The sequence below is a fragment of the Macrosteles quadrilineatus genome, unplaced genomic scaffold (genome assembly GCF_028750875.1).
Source record: "Macrosteles quadrilineatus isolate MER2022 unplaced genomic scaffold, UCM_ALF_1.0 Scaffold_1__1_contigs__length_201487025, whole genome shotgun sequence".
In the NCBI taxonomy this organism is placed as follows: Eukaryota; Metazoa; Arthropoda; class Insecta; order Hemiptera; family Cicadellidae; genus Macrosteles; species Macrosteles quadrilineatus.
In genome coordinates, this window is record NW_026542594.1 from 65259574 (window position 1) to 65287209 (window position 27636).

Here is a 27636-nt window from a genome sequence, read left to right on the forward strand (position 1 = left end):
TTAAGTATCTTTTGTACTTAGTTTTTAACTGTTAAGGGTATCTCATGTGTATATGTATTATATAAAGTATTTCATCTAGCTTACTAACACTAATCTGATTGAGTGACATAACATCATAACAAATAAGATGCTGTATCGCTTTTGGGAGGTTTGAATCTTGAATACCAGACCGCCCATTCAGAGACAAAATTTTTATGGTTTCTTTCCTCACTTGGGTGGATGCCGGAATGGTTTGATCAAGGGCCATATACCCCAACAGGCAGAATGGAAGAGAGGACTTATAGTCCTTGCCACCCTAACTTGAGGCAGCCCAAGGCCGCACTAGATATACGGCAGCCTTGGGCTGCCTCAAGTTAGGGTGGCGAGGTCTATAGTCCTAATATAATTTGGGGCTTGGTTTAAAAAGCCCCAAATACAGTAGTTTAGAACTCAGTTACTTGACTATCAGGTATGTAGTTAGGGCAAGTTAATGTGTGATCCCTTTTGAAGATAAGGACTGGTGTGGGATTTAGATGCACCCTCTAGTCTCATATCCATAAATTATAAATTACATTTTTATGAATGTTAATGCTAGACATTCTTAGATAGTTAAGGCATATATATGAAATATTTTTTTGGGAATTCTTTCTTAGACACTGCCTTTTGAAAATATTACCAAATTAGAGGAGGATTTATGAAAAATCACAACTTGTTTGACAATAACTGTTTATTTAATAAATATTTATTATAAATATGACTTAAAACAAAAGAACAGGGTGACTAGGAATATATTAAAATAATAATCATTTAAACCTGTTACAAGGAAATCCCACAAGGGCCCACCGGTTCCCACTTGCCCTTGATATTAACCTTAAACCACTCTAATTTACCCTACCATAAACTCATCCCTGGTAAGTTTTTCTATTTAAATATTTAGGTTGTATATAACAAGTCATTCATACTGTGTGGTATTCGTTTAAGGCTAACCAAAATTTAGTTACAGTTAATATAAAAAAATGTTTAAGAGCGAAACAAGATTAATAAAACTTTGTTGTTTGTTTCACAATACTTGTAATTTAATCAACTCAGCTACGGTATTAAATTTAATCAGTAATTAAAATTATATCTAATGTAAGAACACACATGTTGCTATTACTGTTCAAAGCGCTGAGTTGTATTAGGTGTGCACATTCAAATAACCCAACGCCTGACTGGGCTACCGTACCTATAGGTATATAAATAGTAAAATCTACTTGGGATCGCTTATTTACTCTCCTGCGATAAATATCAAAAAGCTAGTTATAAACTGTAACAAATCAGGAAGTCTTACAAAAAAACTTTAATTATACAACTTTAGAACTATCTTCTAAAATCATAAATAAATTGATCTGAGAGGTAAAAAACATAATTTGTATTATAATATATATATATAATATTTACAGTAGGCCTAAACTAAATTATACTTCAGTACCATAATTTAATTCTGTTAAAAAACAACACTTTTTAAACGTCTACTGGATTTATAATAAGATTCCAATTTACCCATTTGGCTATTGCTACGAGACATTTGTTTGACTATTAATTTACAATACTGTATATTCTTCCTCAAAATCTAACCTTAAAAATAATACATTTTTAGCCTTTTCTTCATCCCATAAACACAATTTTAAATTATTTTTACTTTCCCTCTGTACATTATAATCTTCCTTTGTGCAATATTAACTAAACAATTCCTTTAATGTTTATTTTTGTTTTCAAGTACATTTATTGACATAGTCTTACAAATGCACGCTATATATGATATGAAAAAGATGTTTGTCCCCAAACAAATATTCATATAATAGAGGATTTTTTAGTTTTCCTTCATTCCTGCAGCTAAGTGAGTTAAGTGATGAAAAACTGAGCTTTCTATTATTTATCACATATCAATTATTTATCATCAAATATGAATATAAACCTATAACATAGAAATAAATAAAATAAATATCATTATCTTACTCTATATTTACAAATAAATACTGTATTATACTTGATAACTATCTCTAAAACTACAATCGAGTGTAAAGTTGGGTTTAAAAAAAAATCATATTCTATACTTAAAGATGTGTTATATAAAACAATGTTCTATATATTACTGCTATAGCTGCACATTTTACAATTCTTAATAATAACTTTCTATGCTGGCCAAAACCTCAATATAGTGAGTTTTAGTTTGGTTTTCTAAAGGAAGTATCCTATATCACATTTCTCATTGATACAGCACATTCTGTAGTCCTTGTTTTTACCTCTGAAGAGGAAAAAATATCTTAGCAAAGTAACTGCTTGCAATGTAACCTTGAAATATAAAAAAACTATTTACAAACAAAACAAATAAGTACAAAATTAAATGGTGGTGATGAAAAGATCAGGATAAGTAAACAATCGTTGGCAAACAATATACAATTAGAGTTGGATTTTTCAACATAAGAGAGATTAAATTATAGTGCCCTTTCTTCTCTATCTCCTTTACTCAACAATACATCCTTGTCTTTGATCGAAACACTCACATCTGATTCATCTCCTGAGGATGGCAAAATTGGTTTAAAACCTCCAAATAACTGTGGCTTAAAGTTTTCAATGTCAAACTTGTTGCCATCAGTGTCAGTGTTGTTGGACTCCTCTTGTGCCTCCCCGGCAGGCTTTAAGTTCTTGTCTGTGACTACCATCCAGCCCTGGCTCTCAGGACCACTTTGACTTGCCATGAAAGGTGCCTGGAAGCCAAGTGGTTGTGGTTCAGACGGTGTGTACGTAACTGGAACTTTGTGGTTTGCTGGTCTCTGTTGGGTGTACATTGTGGCTGACACTGTCATTTCTGAACCGTTTTTCTCCAGATTTTCTGTCTGTTTTTCACCAGCTTTCTCTGTTGTATTTTTCAGTGAAGTTGTTGCTAAACTATTGTTCAGTGTTGTTGAAATTACGTTGTTTGTTGATACTGGCTTTTGGGAAATTTTGGAATCCTTTTTAATAAAGGACGGTGATTTAATCATAACCTGTGGTTTCTTTGTGGCAAAAGGCATATAATCTTGTAAGTAAGGTATGATATTTATTTCTGAGTCATGATCTTTAATTTCTTCTGTACTACTGGCAGGAGTTGGACTAAAAGCAGTGTACTCTTTTATATTGGAGCCGGATGATAATATTCTTTCTTCAGGTATATCATTTGCTATGGGTTTAACGATGGGGTAAGGAAAATCATGCTTGATTAATGGTTTTGATGGCACTTTTGTTTTCAGTATCGGTGTGTCTACTCTATCTAGATCAGGGATGGGAAAGTTTTTGTTATCGTCTAGAGGGAAGGAATCAAGATCGTCTTTTTCCAAATTTGCAGGAGGTAAAGGTCTTTGTGCACGAGTTCCTATAACAACTACTTCCTCAGGCTCTGGCTTTTGAGCCATTCCATGAGCACTTGGATATACTAGAAAAACAGGCTTATTTTTTTCTGTTGATTGTCTGTTTTCCAATCCATCCAAGCGAACTCCAGTCTTCTTGTGAGGGTTCTGTTGCATCATTTGGAGTGTAGTCACACGAGGAAACTGAGCTCCAGATCTTCTATTAACGACAGGTTCAGCTCTCATTTCCCCAGAAGATATTTCTCTATCTATCTCCGATTCATCATCATTTCTATTTATTCTTAAATGTTGAGGTTTTGGAAGAGGTGGAGGTTGAAGTGTGTCCAATGGCTCCCTCGGTATTTCTCCAGGAATCAGTGGCTGTCGGTAATCTACGTGACCTACTTTTGCATTTGGTCTGAACTGTGGTAAAATATTGGGCAAGTCAGGTCTTTGTATGTTTTCTGGTTTACCTCTGCTTAGACCTGGATAGTTCTGAGGAAGAACAATTTCTTTTTTAGGAATCACATTTTGTACAGGGCTATAAACTAGTTTATTGTGATTTTCCCAATGGGGTCGGGGATACAGATCTACTTCACCATTAGGTGGCTGTGGGTCATCATTTGGCAGTCTGTGTACTGGGGGTCGGGCCTGTATTTGAATCGGTTGTCTGTATCCAGGTTTATTTGGTTGGTAGCTCTGAACTGGTGCCCTATTATTTGGAGGACGGAGAAGTTGGGCTGGAAAGTTAGAATTTGCTTCTGATGGATTTGTTTCTGCTGGAGTATTATCAGGAAAGAGCACCTGTCCAACTCCTTGACCTTTCTGAATTTCAAACGGTTCTTGACCTGCTGGGGCTGGGACACCAATGGAGAAAGAAGTTTGAAGTGAGTAACTGGGATTCTCTTGGTCAGGAGTCACTTTGATAAAATGACTGTCAATTTTACTGGGTACTTTAAAGTTTGATTTATTAGGTAGTCCTATATCTGCTGGTGGTCGAGGCTTCACACTAGGAATGGGTCTTTCAGATGGTCTACCTTCATAAACTGGATGGTTATTTTGGTTATTATGCTGAACACCTGGATGTGAAAAATCTGGATGATTAATGGGATCTTTGATGAGGTAGGGTGGTGGGGGCGGTCTTTCATAAATATTGCCAAGAGATGGCCTATTTATTGGATTCTGGCCGGCAGTTTCTGCAAAATTATTTGGTAGTTGTTGAAATGGTCTTAGCTTATTTGGTTGTTCAGGAAAGTATGATAGAGGTGCATCAGGTCTCGGTGGCTCCATCTGGGGTAGTAGTGTTGGAGGAACTGGTCTGATGTTTTGATGGGACGGCAATCTTTGAAACTCATTTATCCCTTCAGGCTTATGTTTAGGAAAATCATTCTTAACTATTTGATTTTCCCCTTCATTTTTGGTGTCAGCTGTTATCTTAATAGGACCAAAAATTGGTCTAAATGGCTCTTCTCCTAAACTGTGATAGATTTCCTCCGAAGGTATGTTATAGTTAGGAATACTACCAATCTTGTTTGGCTCTGGTGAATGTTTGCTTGGTGATTCTGATGTATGGTTTGATTTGGAACCATTAGTGATATTGGTTGGGGTTTGTGTTGAAGGTGCTGCATTTAAAACTGATGATGCTGTTGTCTGCTCTTGGGACGTTGAATAATAAACATCCAAAGGCAAGGAAGTGACAATGCTCACTTGTTGTTTTTGTTTTTCTGTAGTTGGAGATTCAGAGCTTGGTTTTGGTGTTGTAGTTGTAGTGGTAAAGCGGAAGGTAGTTGGTCTGTAAGTTGTAACTGTATATTTAACCGTTTCTGGTCTATATGTATTGTATTCGCTTGGTACTGCTTGATTATCTTGAGCAGCTCCAGTATCTTCTTCATACTCATTGTAATCTGTATTTTCATATTCTTCTTCTTCAGTTGTAGTAGAGGTTGGCTTTGCTGTCGAGGGCCTTATGGTTGTAGTTGAATATTGAATAGGCTTCAAAGTTGTGTATTTAGTAGTTGGCATCGTGTAATAAGAAGGGGATTGAGTCGACGATGTCTTCACATATTTATGATTACTGTAGCTTGTAGAACTTCCAGTCCCTTGGACCTTGGTGTTTGCATAAGAGCTTGATATTAGAGGAAATTTATCACTTGAACTGTAATGAACTGGCAAGTTTAAAAACTGATGCAAGTCTGGGGAAATTTTATATGGATTCTGAAGGATATCATTGGGGCGATATTTGTTGGAACCCTCAATATTTCCGTCTTTTCTATCAATCCCATCTTCTGTAAAGTCTTGATCATCATAAAAGTAGTCACTTTCAGCAGGATTATCTTTTTCATTAGTGAGGGCTGAAGACGTATACGATTCTACCTTCTCAGTATTTTTGGGAGTGGTTTTCCTGTTGAAATCAATTGCTCCTGTCAAGGGATCTTTTTCTACATAAAATGGTTCACCTTTGTTAAATGTATAATAGTTGGGTGGAATGTACTCTTGAGGAGCAGCATTTTGCACAGTCATTGGCGGTTGTGAAACTTCTTTGACAGAAGCAGTTTGACTGTCGCTTGAAGTAACATTTTCACCCTCTGTTGGCAGAGCTATCGCTGGATCAGTGAATAGCACGCAGAGGACTACAGTAGTCAGAAACATTTTTTCAGCTATCTGAAACAAAAATAAAACCCCTTTAACCAATGTGAAACCTCTTACATTAACATGCTTTAACTTGTTAATGTTAATTAAATATCTGGACACAAAATTGTTGTATACTGTAGTATATCACTATAATGGATTGGATCTATCTCAATATACACTAGACATCCCATTCTAATGAAAATGTTTGATAACCAATTTTAGGATAAAAATGAACATACAGTAGTTGTACCACAGAGTTAAGAGTAGACATTGTCCGTTATTGTGTCAAACAGAGAGTCACTTATTGGGTGTGCTAATGAAATTTGTAAATTCTGTAGGATACACCACATTATTACCAAGCCAAGCTGAAAGGACATATTTTTGTAAACTATAGGTAGCATCTGTTATGCCATACTAACCATAACAGTTAGCTGTAACAGCAAAGCTAGGGAAGAAAATAGATCTTTAGAGGGTGAGGGCTTGCACTTTGCACACTCTGTAGCTGGCCGATATACAGGGTGATCAACTCAAGGAGGCCACCATTGGGATATCCGAAACGGTAAGAATTAGAGAAAACTTTAAACGGGGGACATTCCTTTATTTTTTGTGGCAGTTAAAGATATGAGCTATTTTTTTCGAAATTCAGCCGCCATTTTCCAAAATGGCGGCCAACTTTGAAATTTCTTATGAAACTCCCTCTTATGGAACATGCAATTTAAAAACTTTTATTCTTGACATTTTTTCGATAAACCCACTCGTTTGGGAGTTACAGCTTACAGCCTATGGAAAAATGACTTGCGGTGTACATTTTACATAATGTAGCTCCTAAACAAGTAGGTTTATAGCGAAAATTCAAAGAGTAAATAAGTCAAATAAGTCTTAAAATTACATCCACATTCAAAAAAGACCATAAAATTCGTTAAAAATATTAATTATATTATTTCAAAAATGGCGGCCATTTTCCAAAATGACTTGAAAAGTTGAAAACGGTGTATTTTATGGTCTTTATGGAATGTGGATGCAATTTTAAGACATTTGACTTATTTACTCTTCGCATTTTCACTATAAATCTACTTGTTAGAAGCTACATGATGTAAAATGTACATGAAGTCATTTTTCCTAAGGCTGTAACTCCTAAACAAGTGGGTTTATCGAAAAAATGTCAAGAATAAAACAGTTTTTAAATTGCATGTTCTATCCGAAAACATGATAAAATATAATGTGTTCCTAAAGAAATTTCAAAGTTGGCTGAATATTGTAATAATAAAATAATATTTTTAACTGCCAAACAAATAATAAATTAATGTCCCCCATTTAAAGTTTTCTCTAATTCTTACCGTTTCCGATATCCCAATGGTGGCCTCCTTGAGTTGATCACCCTTCATGTCTACTTCATATATTCAAAATTCAAATGTAATGGTAATATGTAGGCCTACCGTTGACAGTTTGTTTCAACTAATAGTCAATTATAATAATGTAGGTAGGCTACATTATTTAAGAATAACAAAAAAATATAATAATTATTCCCTGTTTTTATTTCTATTTGCTTATGCAAATCAATAAAGCACATATATTATAAATCAAGTAGCCTGCTTTCAGCATTTCCAATACATTATACAGTTACCACACACAATATGGAGTTTTTGACACTATGAGAAGAAACCCCTTAAGTAATCCTCCTATTCGTGATATAAATATGTGAACCAGTTCTAAACAAATAGTTTAATACACATTTTAATTTATATATTTATACAATGGCATTCTGGTTTTGTCCTTGGCCGGCCTCACGCGCATGTACATGATTTGTAATTATAAATGTTTTCGTGTGTGTTTATGTGTATGTGTGAAGTAATTTTGATGACGGCTTATGAAAGAGAATATGTTTGACATTTGACGACTGAAGAGAAGATTTGAAAATGGGGTTTTAACCCCGAAACTATAGTCATCCACGATAATAGATGACTGATTGACGACAGGTAAGTAACCTCATTTTATGTCACACATTATAATTTATTCAAAAATAGTAACACGTTATAAGTCCATATGTAAAGTATTTTAGTTTGACCCTTAGAGTTTTTATAGAAGTGTTTTAAGGAACTATGTCAGAGACTATGGGCGGAGAGGAAGTAGGCGCTAAACATCAAGGAATGTGTGAATCATCCGCGGTAACCAGGATGTCTGTGACAATCTGGGTTACGGCGCGGCTCAATCAGGAACTATGGAAACAAGTGAAAGGGGTGCTTGGTGTATCTTCCGTGACGTGGACACCGCTCCGCCGCGCCGCGCCATCAGGTTATTGTTTTTGATGGCACACTTTCAGATGCGCATTGTGTATTGAGCAACAGCTTCGGAACATGAATAAGTTTCAATATTAGGTCTGGAACATTTCTATTTAAAGTAGGTACATGAATTGAGGAACTAAAACTCTTTCGATCCAAAACTAAAGTTTACTAATTATCACAATTTCATTGTATGTTGTTAATGAGTACCGTACTTATGGTTCTTATGGTAGAGAAGGTACTTACGGTTTAGTGTGTGATAAAAACGATAAAAAACTAAAGACATTAATGTATTTACCCCTGCCACTTCCACTTCACAAAATGTGTAATACTGTACTGTATACGAGCTGCTATACCGCTATACCAGTGCTTTGCAACGGGAAGAGGACGCAAAGCAGAATAATGTGGTTCTTTAAACCTAGCGTATGGAATAGTCACAATTACAAAACACACATTCATAATTAATTTTAGAAGAAACCTTAATTTTACTACTTAGTGTAATAAAATTCTTTTAATTTAATTCAGGTAAGGAGTTTAAATTTCCTAAGCACCTTGTATGGTAGACCTTGGTGATTAAAAATATTGTAACTATATTTTAGCGAATTTGCCCATAGGGCTATAGCTATTAGCGTAGATGGCATGGTAAGACCTAGGCCCGGGACGATTTACTTTTTCATTTTGATGTCCCCAGAGGCCAAAAACACTATTCGTTCATAGAACAAAAATAATTCAGTCAAAGGATGGACCCATAAAATGATAATTATGGTTACCTTTAACTCCAGGCCGCGTTTAAAGGTGGCCGTAGAACACATACTGTAGACCGTTTTGTGCAAAGTTCGTGCTAACTTGGTAATAGCTATGGTTCTGCGGAACACTGTAACATTCACTTTACTTTGACCTTGGAGACCATGTTCTGTGTAGTGTACTAAGAGGGATGAGAGACAGGGTGTGGTGTAGGTGGTGCGTCAGTGCGTGTAATAGACTCATACTGTAGGCCGTTTGGTTCAAAGTTCGTGCTAACTTGGTAATAGCTATGGTTCTGCGGAACACTGTAACATTCACTTTACTTTGACCTTGGAGACCATGTTCTGTGTAGTGTACTAAGAGGGATGAGAGACAGGGTGTGGTGTAGGTGGTGCGTCAGTGCGTGTAATAGACTCATACTGCAGGCCGTTTGGTTCAAAGTTCGTGCTAACTTGGTAATAGCTATGGTTCTGCGGAACACTGTAACATTCACTTTACTTTGACCTTGGAGACCATGTTCTGTGTAGTGTACTAAGAGGGATGAGAGACAGGGTGTGGTGTAGGTGGTGCGTCAGTGCGTGTAATAGACTCATACTGTAGGCCGTTTGGTTCAAAGTTCGTGCTAACTTGGTAATAGCTATGGTTCTGCGGAACACTGTAACATTCACTTTACTTTGACCTTGGAGACCATGTTCTGTGTAGTGTACTAAGAGGGATGAGAGACAGGGTGTGGTGTAGGTGGTGCGTCAGTGCGTGTAATAGACTCATACTGTAGGCCGTTTGGTTCAAAGTTCGTGCTAACTTGGTAATAGCTATGGTTCTGCGGAACACTGTAACATTCACTTTACTTTGACCTTGGAGACCATGTTCTGTGTAGTGTACTAAGAGGGATGAGAGACAGGGTGTGGTGTAGGTGGTGCGTCAGTGCGTGTAATAGACTCATACTGTAGGCCGTTTGGTTCAAAGTTCGTGCTAACTTGGTAATAGCTATGGTTCTGCGGAACACTGTAACATTCACTTTACTTTGACCTTGGAGACCATGTTCTGTGTAGTGTAGTAAGAGGGATGAGAGACAGGGTGTGGTGTCGTGGTGCGTCAGTGCGTGTAATAGACTCATACTGTAGGCCGTTTGGTTCAAAGTTCGTGCTAACTTGGTAATAGCTATGGTTCTGCGGAACACTGTAACATTCACTTTACTTTGACCTTGGAGACCATGTTCTGTGTAGTGTACTAAGAGGGATGAGAGACAGGGTGTGGTGTAGGTGGTGCGTCAGTGCGTGTAATAGACTCATACTGTAGCTGGGAAAGTAACTTCCGGTTTCCGGTGTGTGACCTCACAGCCATCACACAAGTGATACACGGCACACATGTTTACCCAACACTACGATGCTGATGCTGAGGTAGGGGCTTTCACTCACTCACTCACTGCGTTCTAGTTGCTGTCTAATAACACTCGTACTTAGCCACCATCTCCGAGAATGTCTACAGCATGTTTCCAAGGAAAGTTCAAATGTAGACTATGACTGCGGCAAGTGAGGAGTGAGAATATATGTTCGAAGATGGGTTGTTTTATACAAGATATCCCTATCCACGTGAAAATGTGATTTGTGAGAATAACGCGGCCTTTCAGCTGTTATAAATTGAGAACATTTACAGCTGACAAACAACTGACTGGAAGTGGTACAATCTGAGGAAAAGGAGTAAGGATGAGTGACTATTTTCGCAAGATACCATATTTGCTAGTAGTATAGATTGTGGTCGAGACACCCGACACGTAGTTTGGTGTGTAGCGGGATGGGTGATGGGTGGTACCGATGATATGGTCAGGCCCGGACCACCGTTATGTCTTATCTAGGTCAGATACTTTACTTTTTTACTGCGCCTGCCATCCGTTCACTCTCCAACTAATCGTTTTCTTCTCATCTACCCTCAAATTAGCGTCTAGTTCATCTAGTCGGGCGCTGGACTTATTTCATTTCTGTATACCGGTGATCCACTCAAGCCGGTTGAAACTGACACATTTATCTTTAAACTCTTCACCTTGTAATTACCTTAATTTTTTAATTATATTTTCAGAAGAAATTTTATTTTAATTTATTTTTTTATTATATTGAATAGGTGGGTTAACGGGGAATCCCAATAAAAAAACTAAACGAAGTTTTCAGTTAAGTTACATTCAAAGATAAGCATAAAAAAGTTTAAGCCAATATGTTGATTCTAGTTTGATACTCAGAATTATTTGTTACATACCTTCGGGGTATACAGTGTACGCATAATTAAACAAAAAGTAGTTTAATGATTTGACCACGTTTTCGAATTTTAAAATCTCCATACGCTGGGATTTCATTTTACACTATTGCTGCTAGGTAGATTTCGTTTAAATTTTAAATCCATAAACGTTTTCTACAATAATTTAAAATTGCTACTCTGTGGTTGTAACCACTTCCTCAAACATACCAAAATCGACCTTTGCTGTTACAGTATTTAATAATTTTTGTCTCCTCGTGGGTCGTCGCCCTTAAATACCCCGCCACACAGCAAACCTGCAGGCTAAGCAAATTTCCATTTAACTGGTTGGATTTTCAATTAAATCTATTTAAATATCATCAGGTTTTAAAAAGTACCTAGGTTTGCTGCTACAGGGAAGGTGATAAAGTTTGTGTTGGAAAATATCAATAGCGTAGTAGAAATAGTTATTTGTGCAACTAGTGAGAAAAGTGAGCAATTGACTCACTCGAGAGAAATCCTTACTCACGAGCCGTAGGCGAGTGAGGAATGGTTTCTCGAGTGAGGCAATTGTACTTTGAACTCGAGTTGCACATTTTACTTTTCCTACAGTTACCATAAAACAAATAAATTGGTGAAGAAACATAACCTATTTTTACACAGAAGTGAACTTTTAATTTAACATTTAACGTACGTTGCCTGCATGTTACGCGCTAACTATTTCGTGCTTTCACGTTGCAAATCTGGAGTGAGACAAAGTAATTAGAGTGAGACAATGTTAACATTGTCTCACTGATGGGCGAATTGGCCACTTTGCTTTCTTAAATCAGTGAGAGAACATGTACATTGTTAGGTAACTGTAGGAAAAAATAAATTTGCCAAGTTTGGTCAAAATATATCCATAAACAAACAAACTACAACTATTTATTCTCCACGGTGGCGTAATCCAGCTAATAGGAGGTCACGAATTGTGGATATTTATAGACATGCACTGTGGATGCGATACTCCCTGGTGTGGATTAACGTCCGCACTAGTGAGTACTACGAGTCGTGTAGTCCTATTCCGAGTCGAGTTTTATTTCGCCCGTAACCTTATAAGTCCCAATTCGCCCACGGTCCCAGATTAACCCTTATAATCCTCTGTTCTACCTGCGTCAGGAGTCTCATTTCATCCACGGAGGCGAAGCCCCGCCTCTTAGGACCTCACCCTCCCCCAATATGGAAAGGCCCTCTCCAAGTGAATTCCTTTACAGTATTAATATAAAGTTGAAACACAAAGATATCAGCATGAAAATATAAAGTGGTATGTGTCCTTATTGATGTAGCCGTTATAAAGATATGTTAAATCTTTATAATCTGGAACTTTTTTGGGTTGAAAAGCTTCAACAGTAATCTTTATTTATAAATGTTTACGACATAACAGATTAATACAATTTACTGCCCATGTGCTGTAAGTTACTGTATGATTGTCCCCCCATCTAAAATGTGTTAATAAGCGAGTTAAATTATTTGGATTATAGCGTTTAACGGCAAACAGAAACATACAATAGCAATCCATTCAACGATGGAGTTGTTACGGTCAAGTTTATTTTTATGATTCAGGAGACTCAAATAATATACGCTGTTCAAAAAGATAAAATGAAAATTGTTATCCAAATCTTACAGCTAGAAAAGTTATCCAACCTATTTTGACAAATGAATCCATACTTTCAAAACTTTGGGACAGATTAAAAAAAACTCCACTGAACAACGTGAGAATGATCTGATGCTGTGATGTATACTGTGACTGACAGACAACACGTTAAAACCCGTTAATCAACTTTCAATGGCGTTGCTGCTCGCTGCTTAGCCTATTAAAAGCGGATTATGGCTGTGTTTTAACCCAGAGTTTGTGGGTCTGTAGCGTGTCACCGTCCCTAAATTATGTGTAATATCTAGTTGTTTTTTTATATTTTTTTATTTAAGTTAAGTTGTAACAGTTTCCTTGGTTCTTTTCGGCCTTAAAGGTGCATTGTCCCTGAAGCGACTCTTGCGATAGTAGTTGAGCGACAGTAGCTCAGCGATAGTAGCTAACCATGTCATTGTCCCTGAAGCGATTGTTCTAGAGCGATTCTGTATATTAGTTTGCTGACTTTCGGGTGAATTGGTGCTATGAGTGCCATGACACCTCCTAACTTTAAAACGTTTTTATTAGCTCGCTTTCTTGTCCGGTACAAACTTTGCAATACATTTTAAACTAACTTCCCGACGAGCTAGAGAAATGAAACTAGAGAACACAGCTCACAAAGGATGACAATGTAATACTATATAATTTAATTTTCATATTTTCCTTGGGCTAAGCCCCATGGTCTTCCAAATTGTCCATTTTGAAGTAAGCCGTAAATACTTAAATTTGACAGTTTGAAAAGCTTGGGTAGAGGTACAGGTTCTGCTCCCGAGGATTCTAAATATAAAATAAGCAGTTCAAAGGAAATATAAAACATATGACTACAGATAATAAGGGTTTGATATGTATTAACAGGCCATATAAAATAGATTTAACATATTTACACATTAATGACTAAAAAGTATAAAATAAATTATAAATAAAAATACTTTGTTTTAAATGCCACGTTTTTAAACGCACTAAAAAGTAAAAATCTATACTATTATAAAGAAGAGGTGGTGTCTGTGTGTGTGTGTGTTTGTATGAGGTAATCTCAAAAACTACTGAACCGACTGGGCTCAAATTGCACACAAATGAAGCTACAGCTCCGAGGATACATATAGAACTATTCCCGCTATTGTCCTAGGGCTCTGCCCCGTGGGCTTTCAAATATTTGAGGTGAAAGATTTAAAAGTAAATATTGATTGATGGTATCCATGGTAACAAAGAACAAACCTACAAAGTGTAAACAAGCAGAACTAACTGTCAAATGAATTTTGATTTCATAATTCCACACAGCTGGTTCAAACATATTAAATACTGCACGAATATTAGAACAGAGAGGGTAAGGATTATAAATTTAAAATAATGATGTCACTAACCCGAATGTAAACATTATTTAACATTACTTGAATGGAGCTGTCAAACCATATGTTAATGTAATTTGAATTTCATTAGTATATGATTCTTTCAGTTACTTCATTTGTTTTGTTTATGATCTATTATACTGAGTCTGTTCTAATATTTGTGAAATGCTGTAATAATATTTTACAGGAAATAATTCGTTGTAAAAAAAATCGTTCATGGATATAGGGAATAATTAAGAGATTCTATAATCATTGCCGTATCAACCTAGGCTCTTATCGTGAGTTTTATGAGGGGTTTTTTTTTGTGTAAACAGTAATAACCCCCACCGCAGCAAATCTATAGACTAAGCCAATTTCCATTTGTCTGATTAAAATTTCACTAAAATATGTTATAAAATTACTCTTATTTTCCATATTTATTTCTATTTTCCTATTTTTCGGTTTGGAACTATGTGATAGCTTTTCGTTTACAGTGCAAACCATGAAATACATTCTTTTATTATACCTTAAAATCTATCATTGGTTTTGTATCGTAGGTAGCATAAATAAGTATTCACAGTATGAGTTAACAAAAACGTACTATTATCAAGTTCAGTAGGACAGTTAAATTTTGTTTCTAAATTTGGCATTTGGAAAACCATTTGGCATGTTTCTAAGAACCAACACTGTCTCTTTTTTGACGCCGTTGCAAGGCACGGGTATGAGTGAAAATTTAAAAACGTACGTTTTCATGTCCCTGGCCTTTTACTTCGTAGATACTGGATTTGTAGTTTATTATTATGTGTTTTAATATTTTTTGGGATGGGGGCAACATGTTACACACATTTATTTGGTTTTAAATAGGTTCTAGGTATTTTTTTCGTATTTTTAAAGTCTCGAAATTCACGACCATGACGTGTCCCTAGGGTACATTCTCCAACTTTCACGCTGTTTTTAGACTAATTATTCATGCCAAAATATATAATGCCATATTTTTATGTCATCAATGGTTATTAAACTTACAAAAAAGGAGCATATTATAATTTTATTGTCATTACAAACTGACTACCATGACAAAATAAGTCTGTCCCTCGATTTGGCGTCACGACCATTTGGGAAAAATTTTCAACTTTGGAGCACGACAGTGGCAAGCCTGGCGTCGATGGAGTCAGTTGGTTTTAGAGACTAGTTCGGGGTGTACGTCAGGATTGTAGTGCCGGTCGTTTCGAGTTGAAAGGAGGAATTACAAGATTAATAAAGGAAAGATTGTGTTTTTTGTAATTTTGGTGTGTCCATGACCGTACGTAGTCATTCGATAAAGTAGACATGGTGTTAATTTTTGTTTATAAGATATTTCAATTGCTAGAATAACCTAGAAGTCCACTTTGTATCCTCGAACATGAGGTGCAGGCCTACCGCCAGAACAGAGCCAAATAACACGTAATTTCACGACCAAAGTTTCACGACCATCGCGGGTTTTTTCACGACCAATCCAGCCTTATGGATTATAGTGTGTTTGGTCGTGACAATAACTTTAATATAATTGTAAATAGAACAGTTTAGTTCAATTGAAACACATATTTTTATTATAACTAACAGGATAATTGAAGTATTGTTTAGAAAGATTTAGATTATTCCAGACAATTCACGACCGTTACGCTTGTCCCTGACCATCACGTTTATGATTTCTATCATAAAAATTTCAAAAATTAACATATCGTCATATTTCAATGTTTTATACACAAAAGAAGCACACCTCTATACAAACATAACGATTTTTTGGGTCTCAGGTAAGTTTTTTCGGAGTTATACAAACTTAAAAAGATTTTATAGGCTTTTTTTTATTTTTTTGAGTTTTTTATTTTTTTCTAGAAAGACCAAATATACAAAAAGCTCAGTGACCTTTTTATTATATAATGGTCATAAAAGTAAATTAGTTTTTAGCAAAATATAGTTATAAAAATAATATTAACTATTTTTAATATTCATTTAAACGTCCGTTATGGTCGTGACAGGATTTTGTGTTTTTCTACTAAAGATGCTCTTTTAAAAAGAAACTACCAAAGATATTGCGTTACCATGGTCATTTTATGAAACTTCAAATGTTAATGAATTAAAAAAAATAATAAAAGTTTTGAAAAAAGGGGAAAAAAATTTGCAAAGTGCTTTTCCTGAAAACGTACGTTTTTAAATTTTCACTCGTATAGCTGCTAGCAAATACGAATAGTAGCACTGATTTGCAGTAGTTGTTCAATGGCGCTACTAATTGCACCAACGGGATTGATTTGTTTAGTATCTAATATAAATTAGAGTTAATCATGTACTACCACAAAGTATTCTTTCTACATAAATTACAACTCCATAATACCCCCACCGCAGCAAACCTGCAGCCAAAGTAAATTTCCATTTGTGTGCCTTTATTTTCATTTAAATCTAATTCAATAACATTAGGTTTAATGAGTACCTAGGTTTTTGCTGCCTACAGGGAGGGTAAGGAAGTGCGACTTTAAGGAAAATATCATTAGCTTACTGTGAAATAAATAAATTTGCCAAGTTTGATAAAAATCGATCCATAAACAAGCAATATTACAACTGTTTACTTATCCTACTAATAGTATAAGTAAGAAAGTTTGGATGTACGGATGTATGGATGGATGGATGTTTGTGAAGTAAACGCGAAAAATACTAAACCGACAAGGTTGAAATTTAGTATGATTATAGCTGACATTCCCGATTAACATATAGACATATTCTTACCTCAAAAATCCTTTCAGGCTCCGCCCCAGTGGCTCTGGCTCTGGAGTTTCACATGTAAACCTTATGAGTATTCATATTTAAAGAAATTAAAGAATGTTGTCAGCCGTTTCAACTTCACAAGTTGGTTCTATGATATTAAATAGCATTAAAAAGGTATAAGGCTTACCAACAGAGTGCAGCACTTTTATGTTTTTTGCATTTATGATCACAGCTAATTTTAACCAACTAGCAACAAAAAGTTGTGGAACACAATGAGAACTTAACATTTCTTCATGGTTTAGGTGCAGTGGTAGAAAATTAGGGCTATGGTAGATACTGTAGGACATTATAGGATACCGTATAAATTAAAAGACCAAATTTTCTTAAACCGTGTTCTCTCCCATAACTACAATAAGCATTTATACTTATATGCCAACCCCGTACGAAGGACGGGTACTCTGCTAGTAATTTATAAATATGTGGAGGGAATAAATACTTAGCATGCGCCCCACGTTTTTTTTTTAATCTTACAAGTATTTATTCTCCCCACATATTTATAAACTATTTTTTACTTTATAGTGCGTTTAAAAACGTTGCATTTTTAAAAAGTATTTTCATTTATAATTTATAATAGTAGTGATTTAATATTATGTACATATCTGATATCATCTTCAGGGGTAAAAAGCAGTTTTGTATTCTTTGAAGACATTACGACCAAAACAAGTCTATAAACAACACAAATCGCTCAGCGACTGCGACTCTGACTGCCCTCAGAGCAGACCCGCTACAGTCGCTGTGTTCAGCCGCTAGCCGCTCGAGTCGCAGTCGCGTCAAGGACAATGGTCCCATTTGAAACAACGCTAACCAGTGCTCAGCTATTATCGCTGAGCTACTATCGCTCAGCTACTATCGCAAGAGTCGCTTCAGGGACAATGCACCTTTAGGCTTATCTAACGGCGAATCTCATGATTTCAATGCGAGTGTTAGAACAAAGAGACGCATTGAAGTTACTTGATCCCGTATTGGAATAGGGATGGGGCACACGGGCATTGTGATATAGGTATTAATCGCTTTTTACCCATCGTTCTGTATACGTCATTGCTCTTGCTAAAAATTAATATATACACACACATTCGCATCTAATAGTTCAAATAAACCTCAAGTGTTCATTATCAAAATTACTATTTTTTTCTTCCCATTTTCATTAGGGCCTACTCTCCCATAATTAGAGTAGTTTGGTGGCAGCGATACCTCCTGAAGACCCTTGACTTTACTCGTGGCCGGTTCAGGTCCAATCTTGGACCACATGAAATGGTTTACATCACCCCACTTTACAGGATTCCCTACGGAGAAAACTCGATGGTTTAGGGGATGTCTCAAATAAAATAAATAAATAAAGAAATTACCCAACTTAATACTTCAACACAGGTTATCTCAGTAAAGCAACATTTTTCTTTAATTCTCAATCATGTAAAAACTTTGTTGCAACATGTTTACTTGAATTGAAGCAGGGTTTTTAGCATTCATTAGAAGTTATCAGTTAAAACTTAGAGCAGAAATAATGTAGGTGATCGGGTGATCCTTGACGACGCAAATAGAGATATTTAAAATTAGTTTCTAACAAGTTTTCAAACAACTCTAAGACGTAACTAGAATCTTTGACTATTTCAATTTATTACCTCAGGTGTGATTTTTTGTTAATAGTCAATGGTATTACTGTATTCTGTTTTTTTTTTTTAAGATTAACTTAACCAATCAATAAGGACACATGCCACTTTATATTTTAATGCTGAGATCTTTGTGTTTCAACTTTACATTAATACTATAAAGGAAATTCGCTTGGTTTGTGAAACAAATATTTTAACAAGAAATATATGCTCCAATAACCGTGTAGTCGGAGGTGGAAGGTGATGGGGGTCATACTTGGGGGAGAATGGGTACGTACCTAGGAGGCGGGACATCGCCTCCGTGGATGGAATGAGACTCCTGACACAGGTAGAGCTGAGGATTATAAGGGTTAATCTGGGACCGTGGGTGAACTGGGACTAATTAGGCTACGGGCGAAATGAAACTCGGGCGGAATAGGACATAACCCTACGAGTATTCGCAGTACTATCCCGATAATTATACCAATTCGTTAATACTAACACCTAGGCAAAAAATGTGTTTCGGATTCCACTATATAAACTGTAGGTCCCTTAGTTGTCATTAGCTGCATGGGCTATTAATTAACAGCTCACTAACAAGACTACAAGATCGCGCCACTTATCCTACACTCATCTCCATTTATACTTCGACCAAAATACTGTACCTACTTTTTATGCTCGCCATTTCATAAGAAAGTATTAAAAGTTATATATATTACACCAATCAGGGAGCTTTCTAACACACTGTAGAAGAAACATGAAATAAACTACACTCTTCTCTTCCTACACTGATTTGAATAATAAATCAAATATTTTTAGTTTTTACAATTCCTTACTAACGCCTAAAAATTTCTCTGCATGGGAATTTGCTGAAACAACTGTCACAGATGCAGTTTATAATGAATATTCACAAGTAAAACTAGACGAAGAAGATGTTGCATGTCCTGTTGTCAAGAGAAGAGAAACGGAAAAAGCCCAACATCCTTAGCGTGCAACCTTGGAATCACATAAAAGGGAAACGTTTAATATCTGACTTAAAATTACGCTTCATAATATCAGAAAGTTATTTCACTTTCTTCTAGCACACTTGGATTCCTAGATACTTTTACTATTATCCCCTAGTTGGCACCGGCTTTCTCCAGATCCTAGGCAAGATAATACCATTGACTGTAAAGGTTTCTACCCTGTAGTACGTGATATTCCAGTACAGCCTAAAATCGTTCAGAGAACCTCAGCCGTTCAAATTCAAAACCTCTACACTGGGCCTGGTATACCCTCTCAGTAGTGGGGATATCAATCACTTTTTACCTGAATATCATTTTGCCAAAAAAAACTGCCTTTTAATGACTAATATCTTGCAGAAAATGTATCGAATGCCTCGTAACGTATTAAATTGATTGTTTAGTATTTATGAAAATTATTTTAGCAAGAAATTAAGATGATTTAGTTCCTAGTTGCAGGTATAGGCAATCATAACCTGGTATTCCTGTGGTCACCTAACCTGAGTTAAGCCGGAATGCAGAAATGTTCAATCCCAATACGATGGGCACAAGAAGATACCCTTTTAAATCAGAAAACATAAAGTTAGTGACAAAAATCAACAGTTTCGTTATAATGTTTTTTTCAACATTTTGGGATTTTCAATAAACGTGAAGAATCGACAGAGTGCCTTAAATGCATTTGAATACAGAGGAATAGAGGGTGTCAATTCCAAATTTATAGTAGTCTAAAATTATGTTTCAGTGAGGCCACACTAAAATAAAAAATTCGCTAAAAAAAGAACCCTTTGCAATTAATGAAAATTAAGAAAATAAGTAAGTAAGTATGAAAGTGTCCTACACTCACGCACCATTGGTACTACCGGTTCTCTCTCTATTACTTTTCTAATGTGTCATGAGAGCAATGTATCGCGTATCGATGATTAAGTCGTCGGATTTCCTGTCTATCAAATGATGACGTTTCACACAGTGGATGCTTTCCGTAGAGAGAAAACTGATCTAGATAACATCACGACTGAGTTAATCGATGAAGAATTGCCGCTAGCCTGTGAGGAGAAACAGAAATGTCTTAGCAAATTTACTACGCTATAATGCTATAATGCTACGTCGTAACGTAACCGTGGTAGTAGGCACACGACATATGCTCAGACATTTGCTAGGAGAGTCGTGAAAATATCCAATTGGTTAAAATAATTATAGTACTGTACTTAAATTTATGCTAAATGAAGTCCATGCGGGGTACCTAGTGTAAGTGGCCTAAAAGCTTGACTAAATGCATCGTACAATCAACTCTTTCTTTGTCCTTGCACGCTTACAATTATAGTTTAGTTGTGATGTATCTAGATACATTTACCCCATTACCCAGTGAAAACAGTGTTTTTAGAAACTGCAAAACTAAAACATATCAAATGCTCTTTTACTTTCCATTTCCTTCTCTCACCAATTAACGAGTGAAATGCGACCTTCGTTTGTGATCGCAATCCTCGCAGGAAATGTGAATGCGGGAGTTTTCTAATGGCATAATCGCACGCATCGCGAGGCTCATGTAATCATTCGTACAGCGTGCTTTCCTCACTTTTGTCGCCTAATGTAAATACTGAATACTCAGCCACAATATCCATCCTGATTATCAAATACTGTATTATGTAATGACGATATTATCATTTGGTTTAATGCCGAGTTTTAGACGGGAAATTAAAGGTAGGTGAGGTCAATTCCTAGATGCAACTACGTCCGCATCAACAAATCATTTGTTTATTTTAGGCAAAGCCTATATATTTGTGGCGTTGGTTGTAAAAATACCTAATAAACATTACACTGACAATGTTAATCCCTGGTCGATTTTTATCAGCATCATACCTAATCTAATAGGAGATTGATTTACTATTGTTTTTATTCATACCCTAGTATAATTTTACATCATTTTGTAAATATGCTTTATTATAATGATTGTTAACGTCTACAGTATAGCGGTACAGATAAGTCAATGTTCTGTATTAGTTGACATTTATCCTAGTGTAATTAACAGAATACCACTATTTTTTTTTCAAAATTTCTGCTAGCCTTATATCCTTTAAGTAGATGTTTTTTTTGTTTTTTTTAACAAGAAATCATCGAGTGTTGAGGTACGAGACTAAATTCGAGTTTGATTCTCAAAAGTCTATGTTTCCTGACCAGAGACTTTAACGAACGGTTGTAAAGATGTCGGGCCAGTGGTGCAACAGTGTAAGAAGGGTTCAATCCCAGGGTACCTGGACCCACTATTGGTTTGGTATGTAGATTGCAACTGCAGTACAGGTTGGACCCAGCACTGATTGATGTTGGTGTTGATGTTGGTGTCGGTGTGGCCGGGAGTTAACGGGATGGGACCGGGTCAGCGACCTTCAGAAGGTCCCGTAGTGCCTTGACACGGTTACACACTTGCCCGACTGAAACTGAAACTCTTCCTTCCACTTCCTCGACCTGGGACTGGGACTGGGATCTGCAGCAGCGCCATGGGCCATAGAATGTGACAGTGACTGAAGACGACCACGGCAATCACACGCGTCCATGCACCCATGCATTACCGACTGCAGTTTCATATTGTCATTTAGGTATATACGATTGTATTATTTTGTTATAACGAGTACTATTAAAGTGACTATTTAAAACGTACCCAAGCATTGTAATGCGATGCACCAACAGCTCAAATGATTGATTTCAACGAGTGCTTATAACCTTACCGCCCAATATATATCTCTAATTTCCTCCTCCTATGGTAATAAAAAATTCTCAGAAAATTGTTACAGTAATTGATTTTAATCAACAACGTGTTCACGCACCATAAAAACAATGATTTCCAGGCGCGCAGTCGAAAGCGCGTTGACGCTAAATGTGATGGGGAGGGGGAGGGGTGCAGAGGAAATTATGGGTAGTACATGGCCAGGTCAGGTTGTTACCCGCTCACACCATCATGTATGCGGTAATCACATAAACCCATTACCCATAACATCATGGCTACCACTTGCCCCTCGCCCCACCTGACTGATGCAATGTATCACCATCTTCACAGGATAACCTCATGTAGCTCACTCACTTATTCGATATGATGGCACGTGAAACAGAGGTTACGTTAGATTTGATTTTAAATCAATAAAAATATATAGTATGACGGAGAAGGAAGAACTGATAAAAACTGGTTTTGTTTACATTAATTTTTATTCACTGTACGCTGTTCGTCTAGAAGTCTTTGTAAATACCTCAGGATAAAATATCAAGTTTCACATACACATTATACATTGTACGTGATTTCCACAAAGCAGTATTTCAGAGATTACACAAAAGATTGAAGTGGGTATACCTGAGTTGACGACCTTCAAGCGTCAAACAGAACAGCAGAAGAGCGTGTGACGTAAAAAAGTAAATGATAGTCAAAGGGTCAAACGGAACATCAGAAAAGTGTGACATAACAAAGTGACATTGGCAATCAAAGGGTCAAACAGAACAGCAGATGAGCGTGACATAACAAAAGTAAATGACAGTCAAAGGTCAAACGGAACATCAGAAAAGTGTGACATAACAAAGTGACATTGGCAATCAAAGGGTCAAACAGAACAGCAGATGAGCGTGACATAACAAAAGTAAATGACAGTCAAAGGTCAAACGGAACATCAGAAAGCATGACGTGTTACGTAACATTGACCGTCATTCGCCTTGGCCAAACAGTACCAGGATCAGGAGCGTGACTGAACACACTGCATGACTAGGACAGGATGCTTGAGCTAAGACCATCGACTAAAACATCCTCAGTAATATTTCTTGTTGGCGAAACTATAATAAAATAATCATAGTCCACAGTAATTGTATTTGATTAATAGGTCTACTATATAACACGGCTACTTCAGTCACATATTTAAGGCGCCACGCGATGAGATTTAGACGTAGAATTGTCATTACTAGCCCAATTCATTCTAGAATTTTATATTTACCGGTACTCAGAAACCTGGAGATGTGTGTACCTAAAGACTATGTCAAGACTGCATACACAGATTTTTAAAGCTATTTTATACGGCCTGAGGATATGGGGCAGTGCGCCAGACGTAAAATGTGTATTGCTATTGCAATGTTTTAGCTTGTATGTTTTATATCTTTAAGATACATTTAAAATTTAAGATAAAGGCTGATAAATTTTCATGTACATGACATAATATTAACGACTTTTATTGATGTGCCTTATGTAATACGGCACTGAAACCCCCCAGGTTCAATACAATTTAATAAGTTTAAGATTTCTTAACAGACTCCCATGTGAAGCCAGCAACAAGAATTTTTAGAAATTCAAAATAAGCACTAGAAACCTTCATTGGCCAACCCACAATATTCTTGAAATTACTTTTTTAATATACCACTATACAGCAGCATCCGAAGGTACCTATTTTTTATTTTATTTTATTTTTTTTTTACTTTGGAGTTTTGATATTTTTTATGTATTGCTTATGTAAATGTACTACTAAGACCTTGCATGTTTTTAGTGAGTTGCTATGGTGGCATTACGTAGAATTATTTATGTAGTATCCCCAGTTACAAGAACAAATTATTAATTATGTTGGTTTACCTTATGATTGCCAGGTTCTTGATGAATGAAGAAGTTTAAGCTCTATGTACATTTTGCCACAAGTGTGGCATCTTCAGGAGCTGATTTATTGTAGAATTATTGTTGTCAGTTATTTATTTATTTATTTATGTAAACTTCTGAGTGTTATTTGTCTGTTGTGACTGTTGTTGCACATGTGTGATTGACGATTCCAAATGCAATATGACATTCAAAGGAAAAGAAACATCTTTATTGATATTCTTTACGTACCAATAGCTTCGAAACTATACACAAATAAGTTTTGAGAATACTTTGTAAATGCTTACTAACAATTATTGCAGAAACAAAATGGTGGTATGATAAACGTTTACCAATTTCTTTCTAATACCTAAAAATTACTGTCTTGGTTAAGCATATGTTTCTTTTCTGCGTTGCAGTTTTGAAACTCATTGTTGACCAGCTGTTTGATTGAAGCGTATTGCTTGAGCCATATAAACATAGCCTGATGCTAAAATGTTCACAAATTATTTTTAAAATCTAGACTACTTTATAAATGGTGTAGATTTTCATAGCTTTCATTTTACCCTCGTCTCATGGAATTTGTATCGGAAATTTGTGATATAACCCAGTTTCAAGAACAGTTTTAATCAATTACCTTTTTTGTTTTTGTTGCCTTGATGTTCTTGTTGTTTTTGATACCTGATGCGCATTTCGCCACAGAGGTTGTGGCATCTTCAGAGTTCACTATCCTACACTTACATCCTAATATATACACAGTTTATATACACGAGTCACTGTACCGGTTGTGACAAAACGCTACGATGTGAACCGGTACAGTGACTCGTGTATATAAACTGTGTATATATTAGGATGTAAGTGTAGGATAGTGAACTCTGAAGATGCCACAACCTGTGGCGAAATGCGCATCAGGTATCAAAAACAACAAAAACATCAAGGCAACAAAAACCAAAAAGGTAATTGTATTGGAAGCAGTTTGTAATTATTTGAAATATTTTACTGAGCAGTCGAGATGGTTTACAGTCACGGAGGTAAGTACCGGCCTATTTGGTGAGACTCAAGATCGTGTCTTATTGCTGTTTTATCATATAACTATTAACGGGTGGTTATTAGAACCTTACTCCCTTGTCTGTAGTTATAGTCAGATAACATGCCGTTCACACGATCAAAAAATAATCAGTCCTTTATGTGAAGATCCCTTTATTACTAATTATAACATTGCACGTAGTCTAGAGACTGAAATTTATTATTATTGTAATTTATAACATTTTTATTTTAGTTTGATGTTCAACGCTGAAATGGGGTTTAGGTATAACAAAGGGAAGTCTTTGGTATAACCGTATAACCTAACATTGTATCGTATGTTATCTTGTGAATTCTACCTATACTATCGTGGTGATAGTTTCAGCTAGAGAGAAGCAGAAACAAGATATACGAATGTAGATGTTGGTTGTTGCGGCTGGAGACATGAGCCTATTTGCGGGCATAACGGTCGATGGCGTGCATATGAATGGTAACGGTGCCTAGGTCGCTCAGCCGCCCAGCGCTTAGCCGCCCAGCGCCCAGTCAACCGCTAACTAATTGGGCTGGGTACATGAGTTACTGTGTACCTACTAGTGTACCAGTGTACTGGGTAGTGGTTGTTTGGTAACTAAGCACACTGGATACTCCATTAACTGGGTGCTGAGTACATTGATACTACTGGGTAATGAATATAAGATAACTGACTAAACTTTGATCTCTATACAATAATACAATCTACTACTGTATTGAGTTCACATCGGTTTTATACTAATATTTTCCTCGAACGAGTGATTGAGCTTAATCAGTTCATAAATACAGTGTACTTCAATAAAACGAATATTCCCTCTGAAATAAAGATTTACTACTAATATGGTATATTATGAACATAATGCCCTTATAATATGCATTGGGGTAAGCAACGTATAAATGCCCCTATTGATATATAATATATATAAATATATCTGTTGATACACCCGCTTGGCAGATTGCTTATAACCTTCTTTGGTTCTACCATTACACCTAGCAATAGTTATATCTGCCAGTGCTAATGGTGAATTCCGTTATTTCATTAGTAGTAAGTGTATACAGACTACAGATTATTATGTGGCATTAATGACCCACCACCATTAGCAGTTCGGACAAAGACTCACAAGTCTCTGATAAAAATTGAGATTTGAATGAAACCCTCGCTTTCTTTACATTTTTTATGTAAAAACAGTAATTTCAATGTAACACCAATTTGTAGATGGTGGTGGAGACTTGCCAAAACCGAATGCTTTGTTATACAACTCACACGTTAGCTCCGATCTATATTTTGGAAATACGTTTGAATTTGTTTTATCACGACGATCTTTCTTAGCATGCATTGAAATTTATTGTCTTACTGTTGTAAGCTAAAGAACCGTATTTCGCCACCTCGGAATTAAACACGTCTGTAACTACAAACCCATACGTTATGGTCCCCAGTAAGATGTAACTTATTTTTAAATTGTTTTGATATTATCTTTAATAGCCTTTTGTTGTCTTTGTCTTAGTTGGACGTAACAAATTGTATTTTTAGTTTCAGTTTATATTTGTGAATCTGTCCACACGTTGTTGCCAATGATTGTTGCCAATGATTGTTGCCAATGATTGTTGTCAATGTTTGTTGTCAATGTTTGTTGTCAATGATTGATTTAAGATTAAAACTCGTGTATATCTACAAATCAGTAATTTCTTTGATTAAGTGATTACGGCATTGAAATAAAATATAACAAGTTGGTGTCTCAAAGAACCAAGATTGCGTGGTGCTAAGAAAATGTTTATTGTTATAGACCAAATCATGTTTTGACAAAAATTTACGTTCAAAGTAACAAACAAAAATAATTATTATTGCAGCAGCAGTTCTGAAATGACAAAGTTATACTTAAAATCATTGCTATGTTCTTTTTTTACAAAGTAGTCTTTGCATTTGAAACCATATCTCATATATACCGCATAATAAACGCATGCAAAAATATCCAGCAATTATCCTAATTTCAAAGTAGGCTATTTATATTTCTAATGATCGTAAAAAATCAAATCGTTTCGTAATTACTTAAATATTTATTTTGTTTGAGAAAACAAATAATGTTTGTGATATTCGCAAAATGAGTATTTTAATATCTATATATATAATTCTGTAATTTCAAATAAATCTGAATATAAACCTGAATATAACGTTGGTTGGATTTGTAAGGATGTAAATGGTTCACGTTTGTTCATATTAGAAAAAAATGTAAAATATTATATATATTTGATGATATTGTAAAAATAAAACAATAGCCGATTAATGATGTTAGGAATTACACGATGCTGTGTATGCATACTACTATACTGACCGTGGCTGGAAGGCATTGACATTGGCACTACTGTACAATACTTGACACACACTCGCGGGAGACC

At 35.9% G+C, this 27636-nt stretch overlaps 1 protein-coding gene across 1 annotated transcript; it reads right to left on the bottom strand.

Moving 5' to 3' along the window:
* Positions 1-697: 697 nt before the first annotated feature.
* On the bottom strand, positions 698-27636 carry LOC128983422 (titin-like). The gene is made up of 2 exons (XM_054402705.1): positions 27573-27636; positions 698-6008 (listed from the first exon to the last, which is right to left on the bottom strand). Exon 2 carries the CDS (start codon positions 5994-5996, stop codon positions 2457-2459), a length of 3540 nt encoding a protein of 1179 aa, XP_054258680.1. The 5' UTR covers positions 5997-6008; positions 27573-27636; the 3' UTR covers positions 698-2456.